General features: G+C 38.3%; 1 protein-coding gene across 1 annotated transcript in view; it reads right to left on the bottom strand.

Moving 5' to 3' along the window:
- Positions 1 to 3737: 3737 nt before the first annotated feature.
- PPP2CA (protein phosphatase 2, catalytic subunit, alpha isozyme) overlaps positions 3738 to 9432 on the bottom strand; it is a 28770-nt gene continuing 23075 nt past the window's right edge. Inside the window, exons 3-7 of the mRNA XM_012651310.1 lie at positions 7939 to 8112; positions 7208 to 7297; positions 6528 to 6689; positions 5199 to 5317; positions 3738 to 4613 (exon numbers count right to left, since the gene is read on the bottom strand). Coding sequence (XP_012506764.1) covers positions 4541 to 4613; positions 5199 to 5317; positions 6528 to 6689; positions 7208 to 7297; positions 7939 to 8112 — 618 coding nt within the window. The 3' untranslated portion in view covers positions 3738 to 4540. The remainder of the gene's footprint in view (positions 4614 to 5198; positions 5318 to 6527; positions 6690 to 7207; positions 7298 to 7938; positions 8113 to 9432) is intronic.

Genomic DNA, 9432 nt, shown 5'->3' with positions numbered 1-9432 from the left:
CACACCAAAGAGCAAGTCCTTAATCCTGGTTCACATATTCTACAGAGATAGGACTTAGTTCTGCAAGCAGGTCAGTCTTAGAACACATTAATTCTACTAGATGATCTATTTTACAACCAAGACAACTTTATAAACTGTGCTTTAATTTACAAAGGTCATTTTTTTTCATACTTGGGTACCTAGTAGCAAAGATCATTCTTGAATCCCATTCTTCTGACTGTCCTGAAGATGTGTTTTACAGAATACTCATAAATATTACTGTTGAGCATATATATGGCAAAGGTGAACTCGATTCTGCCTAAGTAAAGGACCTCACTTTTAAAACTTAAAAAAGAGATTCCCAAGGGTCTAAGTAGTAAAATAAGCCACAAGCAGTGGCATCAGCAGCACTGTAGGCATAGAAACTTTAACATCCCACTCACAAGCCTGCTGAGCACACAAACCAATATCCCTTGGCAACGACAGGGCGCTGGTTCCAGGACGCCTCCTTCCTCAATGCGAATTCGTGTCTTCAGTCCGGGGACGGCTGAGTCTGTCGAATACTAGGATGAAAAACTGGCCGATGCTGAGAGCTGACTGCACTTTAATCCACCTCTAGATTACTTATAATACCTAATACGATGTAAATGTTACATAAATAGTTGTTACACTGTATTGTTTTTTAATTTGCATTATTTTTACTTTTGTGTTGTTACCTTTTATCCCCTTCTCCCCAGTAGTCTGTGGTTTGTTGAACCCTTGGGTACAAAGATGACTATACTTACAATCCAACTTCAGCCACGAGGGTGTTTTTCCTTAAAAATAGTGTAAGATCTTTTCCCACCATTCAATCTTTAGTTATAATTATTTCCTCTTTCACCTTTTGGAAGAGAGGAATTCTGGTGCAGGCATGACAGGGAACCCCATCAACCTGGGGTCTACTGCCTACTCCTCCACTTAGTTATCACTGATCTTTGTATGCTCAACTTTTAAACAACTCAAACATAATCCACATTTTCCTGCCCTCAAATTTACAGAGCAGCTGACAAAAATACATTTCAACCTATTTACAGGACAGCACTAGCTGTAAGCCAACGATTCTGTTTTAGCAACACCGTTTTTTTGTTTAGACAGCAATAACTGTCCTATTAATATGTGTATCATAAAAAGAAATAAAATGTACTTACAGCCCTGAAACATAAAGTTTACACTATAACTGAAATATGGAGATCATCAGGCCTGCCCAAAATAATACAACTACAATTGTCATAAGATTATTCACTAAACTAGAATTAAACTGTGAAGGGAAAAAAACCTAAAATTAACCAGAAAAATGTATAAAGGCTAGATACAAGTCAAAGAATACGGGAACAGATTAAGGCTTTAATGAAAAACAGCTTTAGCTCATGGAAACAAAACCCATCTCAAAACAAACAAGCCTATTATTTACTACTAAATTTTAGGCCCATTTCTAGCAACACACTTATGGCTGACAGTAAGGGAATACCTACAGGACTGGTAAAGTTCAACTACTGAAACAAAGGGTCACATGGGATATCTTATTTACCAAAACTGATGAAGCACCACCCATCACCATATAACCCAATTTTCTTAAGTTTTTAGTTAGGAAACAGCAGTGGGTTTTTAACCCAAGATGTAAATCACTTGAGAAACCTAAAAATACCTATGCCTGGGCCCTCCTCCAAACAATTTAAATCAGAATCTCTGTAGGCATCAAGGTTGAGAACCACAGGAATAACTATCCTTTTCCTACTAAGTCTTTCTGGAAAATACTGACATGTTATACTTCCACTTAAATAACACTGGCTACAACCAACAAATGTTTAATATGCAGCAAAGAAATCATGTCTGCTTAGAATATTCAACGTTAAGAAATGAGCACATAATTTTACAAATCATTTTACCCTTAAAAAGTCCCAAAGCAAACTTCTGCAAGCCCTCAGTATAGAGACTCAGAACCCTGTCCTATGGCAAGCTTGTTCTTAGAATAAGCTTTCTAAAAATTTGAAAATTCTTTCACTCTGTTACTAATTGAGAAATCAACAATAACACCCAACTAGTGATTCCCATCCAACCACAATTATATATTTTTAAAGAAAATTACTATACTTACCAACACATTTTCCTCACTCATTTCATAAGAACGTAGGGTACTAACAGTTTCCAGTTTAGATGGCCAAACCCCAGTAATTCTCTACATTTAGATAACTATTTAAAACCCTAGTAATCATTCTAAAACCAAGCCATTCTTGCCACAAGCCCCGTTCTGCTGACCACAAGATTTAGACAATTTGTAACTGGATGAACAGCACCGCATGCCAATTATAAGACATGCGTTCCTTAGAGTCAAGTCTGATATTGCAGGACCTGAAAAACTGCTGCTTGGTGTCTACATTACTTGGGCATTGGATTAAAACAACTGCACATAGATAAGCTATTTGTTTAGTCAGAGAGAAAGGACATAAAGTGACAAAGCAAAAAAATAAAAACAAAAAGAATGCATTTTTTGTAAAAGCAAAAAAGAATGAAATGAAATGTAGAAACACTAAGAGCTTTTTTTTGCTTTGGACAGTCAACTCCACAAGCCACCAAAAAACTATCAATTAGATCAGACAAGAGAGAAGTGTCGGCCAGGCACGGTGGCTCACACCTGTAATCCTAGCACTCTGGGAGGCTGAGGCAGGAGGATTGCTTGAGCTCAGGAGTTCGAGACCAGCCTGAGCAAGAGCGAGACCCCGTCTCTACTAAAAATAGAAAGAAATTGGACAAACAACTAAAAATAAAAAAAATTAGCCAGGCATGGTGGCACATGCCTGTAGTTCCAGCTACCTGGAGGCTGAGGCAGGAGGATCGCTTGAGCCCAGGAGTTTGAGGTTGCTGTGAGCTAGGCTGACGCCAGGGGGCACTCTAGCCCAGGCAACAGAGTGAGACTGTCTCAAAAAAAAAGAGAGCCAAGTGTCTGTAAGTACGTTATCTCGAGCATCTTAAAAAGAGAAATCCTATTAACTCCTTGTAGCTACCAAACCCAACACAGTACAAAGCAAGGAAATGTTTATTTACTATACAAGTATGATTAAGTGTTCTGAAGTTTACCCTTATAGCTTAAGATATCAAATTATTCATTCCCACAGTAGAACTTCTGAAACTTCTAATCTTATTAAAAGAATTAAGGGGGGGCGGGGGCTAAAAAAACTCATCAAACGCTGAACCCCGCCACTTCAGTGCCACTTTTGTCTCTGGGCGAATGTACACAACACTAAATGATCCAACAATAGTTTTCACTGGTATCATTAAAAAAACTTAACACAATGCTTTAACAGCTTTCTTATCCAAGACAAATTTAACTCTTAGGCCACATGACAAGTAATGTACAAATGTTTGTTAAAAACTTGCCAATCTGTTAATTATTTTCAAGAGTCCATGTAATATACACAACAATATTTATGACCAGAAACTACACTGAGTGGTGTAAGCAGACACATCATTTCGTTTGTTAAGCTCTACCTGAAAACATGCTGTTTTATTAAAACAAAATCCCAAAGACTTAAATCTCAAGTTATATATAAGGTTTCGAACTTAAATCTTACTAAAGCAGCACAGATTTTCTTTCTTACAAACAAGTTAATGAGCAGAAGAACCCACAAAGAGCACACCAGCAATCTGACAAACTACTGCATGGAATACACATATATCTTGAAGTTCATCTGAAGAATGTCAAGGAGTTACCAGAGATTATGTAGTGGCCTTGATTTTTATTTTTCTTTACCTAGGAGTCTACAAATTCTAAAATTTCATCAACTGATTTAACTTTTTAAATAAACAGCACCAGTCTTACCCATTGATACAATTAAAATGTGATTTTCTCAGCTCTCAGTTCACGAGTTTATTATGAAAAACACTGCGGTGCTCTTGTGCAGTAACATCATCTTACAGGAGGGAAAACAGTTCTGTTCAAAACAACTCACCGGGTTCTGACAGTAACAAAGAACAACATGGGGCTGAGATTTGAGAAGGGAATAAACTGAGTGCAGACAAATCATATAATTAAATTAAACGGTATCCCTGAAAAGAAACAAAACGATTTCAAAACTCACAAGTAGAGGGGAGGCCTTGGTACTTATTTTAAAAATGTTCATTAAGCTCCAATGATTGTTTGCTGCTATCCTTATCTACAGTCATGCTGAGTAAAGCTATAGCTAAATGGAAGTTAAATTGTATTCACGAGGTGTTAATGTTTACATCCTATTATCTGCAGTCTCTCAGAGAAAGCAAAAGTAACTACAAATAGCGCTATGCCAGAAACTGGTTTCTTGACCAACAATGTCGCTTCAGCATGCAATGAACTGGTTCATTCTAAAGTGGTCACGGCTGTTGATGACAAGAGGCTTTGTATTTTTATATGGCACATCTTTTGGTCCGTGTGAAAACAAGTTTTTTGAATGTTTACTATTTTCTGACACTTTGGAGTTACTGTTGCTCTTCCCGTTTCCATTAGGTCAATATATGGTTCATGGTGATACTGTACAAGTTTAAACTTTCATTACAGGAAGTAGTCTGGAGTACGACGAGTGACATGTGGCTCGCCTCTACGGGGTGCTGGGTCAAACTGCAAGCTGAAAAACAAGACGGATTCATCGTTTACGTTCCAGGACATCTTTGTATTGACAATCAACATAAAGAACTGTATTCCTTCAAAGTTTACATTTTTTTCCCATCCAATTTCAGCTTGCTTGAATGGAACAAACACTAACAATGAGGGTCTTTTATCGGCGCTCCCCCTGAAAGAGCCACGGCAGCTTCAGCCAGAGAGGCTAGGCTTTTTTATCTCCTGGAGTTCCTTTCTTCTAAATAGTTTGAAAGAAGGGTTCCACTAAATAAATCTTTTAAGAGCCTAATGTACGGTATCTCTAATCTCACACACAGGATATACTTTATTAATTCCATAATAAAAACATGGGTTTAAAAGTTAAAAACCTAATAATTCACATTAGGGTCTATATGTTAGCTTCCATTGGTATGTTTCAACGTGTCACAGGTCCATTTCAAAGAAAACTTAAAAATCAAGTTGGAATCTGATTTAGCATGAGCTTTTGGGCTCTTAAACCTCCTATTAAAACTATTTTTGTTGCTACCAATGTTATCAAAAGAAAAAAAAACTATTCAGTAATGGCAACCAAATGCTCGGTATAAATACTTACAAAGAGTATTTTAGAGTATCATCAAGTTCCATGATTGCAGCTTGGTTACCACAACGATAACAATAGTTTGGAGCACTGAAAATTGTTACTACGTTTCGGTCATGGCACCAGTTATATCCCTACAAGGAAAAGAAAGGATATGAAAATCTACTCCATTTACTCTGTATTCACAAAACAAAATGTGACTCCACTCCAGAGAGAAAATAAGGTCTCTGCTGCCCCCTCAAGAGGCTTAAGAAATGTTAATGCTTTCTTTCTGGAAGATTTTAATAATTTTCTGTACTTTGCACAACCCACAAAATACACATTTATTTTCACCCAAACTTCAAAACTAGTTTTTTTAAATTTTAGAAAGAAAAAAACCTTTAAAAAAACAGCACCAATAACCAAAAAATAAACTGATTCTTATATGTCTGGCCTTCTGTAAATGGCAGTGTCTCATCAGCCTCTCTTACTGTAGTGGCCTTAAACATGACTTAAGAATGAGTACTTAGGCCGGGCTCATTGGCTCACACCTGTAAACCCAGTACTTTGGGAGGCTGAGGAGGGAGGATCACTTGAGCCCACTAAGTTAAAGCGGCAGTGAGCAATGACCACACCACTGCACTCTATCCCAGGCCAACAGAGCTAGACCCTGCCTCTCCCTCTCCCTCAACCCACCCAAGAGTGAGTATTTATATAGCCATTCCCCATTCCCTAAAGAGGCAGATATCTATTCCTGGAGACCAGAACTTTTTAACTTTTCTCCTCAGTCATAGGTGAAGGCCCCTAAGTTGCTCACCACCAGGGTACAAATGAGACGTGCCTTCAGGATCTCTGGCCTCGCTCCCTCAAAGCCCACCCCCATGCATGAGCTACTTTAGTTACTTTTTGTTGTTTAGTATTGTTCACAAATTTCTTCTTTCTCTACCTTTAGCAAAGTCGGATCTTATTGCTATCACAGGTGTATTAGTATTAATCTAAATAGACCGTTAATTTTAAAGGTATGCTAATCAAGGTTCTATGCTATACTTAGCCTATTTCCACTTTATCTTCTTTAAATCACCTGTAATCCTACCATTTGAAGGACCAGTTCAACACATTTTGGTATATTTCTTTCCATTAATTAAGAATTCTCTGAAAACATGTCAACTCTATTTTTCACTGTGATCAAAATCTTGAGATTTTAATTCCAGTGTTCATCTATTGAAAAGGCTCAGAATATAATGGCAAACTCATCAGAAGGAATACATGAAACTTCTCACTAATATCATTAATTTAAAACTCCCTAATATCTCTTTTCCTAAAGTTTACTAAACAGCAAATCATGTTTCAAAGAACAGAACATACCTCCATCACCAACTGGTGAGCTCTAGACACCAATGTGAGGCCATTGGCATGATTAAATGTCTCAGAAATATCTTGCCCAAAGGTGTAACCAGCTCCTCGAGGAGATATACCCCAACCACCACGGTCATCTGGATCTGACCACAGCAAGTCACACATTGGACCCTAAAAAGCAGGTTCAAGTTATTAGTTAAAAGTTAAAAGTTATTAACTGCCTTTTACAAAAATGGTTAACATATAACTTGAATAATTCATCAGAAGCAGCACCCTACGAAGTCACACTTTTTTAGTAGTGTTTTCTGAAAATGGTGGTAGGTTCTGCAGTTCAGGTCGAATATCTATGTCAACTAAGATTTTGCAGGAGTCTTAATGAGGCACAGCTGACATCAGTGGCCTCAACAGCAGTGTGCCCTAACTAACCAACCTGCCTGCAACACGCACATTTCAACGTCAGGCAGAGGCTCTGAAGACAGACAACCTAGGTCCTAATAGGCCCAGTTCCACAGCTGTTGTGATCCTGGCAGGTTTTTAATGTCAGCTTCTTCTGAACAATGGGATAGATAAGAGTGCTCACACCTAATGGGGCTCTTTTTGAGAATTAAATGAGAGACTACACATAAATAATTAAATTTCTCCTCTCCCTAAGAAGTTTTATGAAAATATCTTATTATGAACAGTCATACCTCATGGGGAACTTCTTGTAGGCGATCGAGTGCTCTGATGTGATCCAGTGTATCTATGGACGGAGAGAGGCCACCATGTAGACAGAAGATCTGAAAAGAGTGGTATAAAATGTTAGCCTCACCTACAAGTAACTTTAAATATTCTGGACTAAGCTGCGGGAAAGAGCTCCCAGCACTTGGCCCCACGGGTGTTTCTGTGCTCTGCCTGAACAAGGCTCGACTCTGTAGGGGCCACTGTCGATCCAGCCCACTCTGAACTTCTGAATACACTCCCTTTCCTCTGCTACCGCATCCAGACTGCACCCCGATCAGCTCCTTTGAGAAAATGTTTCTCTGATAGTCCTGCCCCCCCGAGAGGCGACTATCTTCATACTAATAGAATTTTCTTGCTAGTTCTCCTGTCTACACCTCTACTTAGACCAGTGAACAGCTAATAAGCTAACATCTCCCAGACTTTTTCAGAAACAGCCTAAGAGCATGAATGGGCTACAGTGTACAACCCTGTGACTCCATCATACATTTCAATGCCTGATACAGAGAAGGCACTTAAGTTTGACAGAATTATCATCAATTAAAAAATTAAAATTAAAAAAAACTGAACGAATGCTATCAATAACTACCAAAAATATCCACAAAGGGATGTGGGGGTGGGGAAAAAGTCTTAGGTCTGAACATTAAGAAAGCAGATTCTTGAAAACAGTCAGCAACAGGAGTTTTAAGACCCACATTACCTGCCCATCCACCAAGGCAGTGAGAGGAAGATAGTCAAAAAGATCTGTAAAATATTTCCAAACATTTGCATTTCCATATTTTCTTAAACACTCATCATAGAAACCATAAACTTGTGTGATCTGTCTGCTCTCATGATTCCCTCGAAGAATGGTGATGCGTTCACGGTAACGAACCTAAAACAACAAAATGGAAAGCATAAACAGCTAGCACATTCAAAAATCAAATGTCAATTCAGGAAACCTTTTTTTTTCCAGCATATTATGGGGGTACAGATGTTTAGGTTACGTATGTTGCCCTTGCCCTCCCCCTTCCCTAAGTCCAAGTTTCAAATATGTCCATCCTTCGGGTGGTGCGCATTGCACTCTTTGTGTATGCATATACCCGTCCCCTCAGGAAACTTTTTTAAATTTCAGAATATCAAGGGGGTCCAAGTGTTTTGGTTACATGGATGGACTGTACGGCTTTTAGTGTGCCATCACCAGAAGAGTGTACACTGCACAGGATAGGTAAGTTGTTATCCCTCACCCCGCTCAGGAAACTTTCTACAGAAAAAATCCAGAGTTACAATTTTGTTGAAAAAATATCACAAACCCCATCACACTGAGCTAAAACCACAAATCTACAAACATTTTTAAATGCCCATGGATACCTGTCAACCCCATCCCAACTAAAATCAGACTCCTCTACCACCAGCTTTACACCAAGCATAACCATGGGATATAAAATCCCATATAGGAATTCTTTTCTTTTTTTACAGTTCAATAAACTTATGCAACAAGCACCACAACCCAGTTTTAGAACCTTTCCATTACTCCAGAAAGATCCCTCCTGCCTATCTGTAGTCACTCCCCACTCCCACTCCCAGCTCCTGGCAACCACTGATTTACTGTCTCTTAAGATTGCCTTTTCTAGAAATTTCATATAAATGGAATACAAAATGTAGTCTCTTGTGCTAAATATCACTTAGAATATGTTTTGAGGCTCATCCATGCTGCAGCATGGATCAGTGGTGTGTTCCCTTTTATAGCTGCACAGCACTTTGTCCAGGATGAACTGGTGATTTTTTCCAGTTTTTTGGGGGGCTATCATGAATAATGTTGCTATAATCATTTGCACAGCAGTTTTCATATGGACATATGCTTTCATTTCTCTTGGGCAGATTCCTAGGAATATAACTGCTGGGTCATATGGTAGGTTTATGTTTAACATTTTGAAAAACTACCAAACTGTTTTTCAAAGACCTGGATCATTTTACATTCCTACCAGCAATGCATAAAAATTCTACTCTCTCATACTCACCAACACTTGGTATTATCCACTTTACTAATGCATAGCCATTCTAACAGGTGTGGAGTGGTATCTCAATGTGACTTTAATTTGCATTTCCCTGATTGACTAATGATACAGACATCTTTCTATGTGCTCACTGAGCATTCCCATATTTTCTTAGGTGAAATATCTATTCAAATATTTTGTCCATTTTTAAATTATCT

This window comes from Propithecus coquereli, unplaced genomic scaffold (genome assembly GCF_000956105.1).
Source record: "Propithecus coquereli isolate 6110/MARCELLA unplaced genomic scaffold, Pcoq_1.0 Scaffold353, whole genome shotgun sequence".
NCBI classification, from domain to species: domain Eukaryota; kingdom Metazoa; phylum Chordata; class Mammalia; order Primates; family Indriidae; genus Propithecus; species Propithecus coquereli.
The sequence above is the reverse complement of the archived record's forward strand: the minus strand, read 5'-3'. Positions and strand labels throughout refer to the sequence as shown.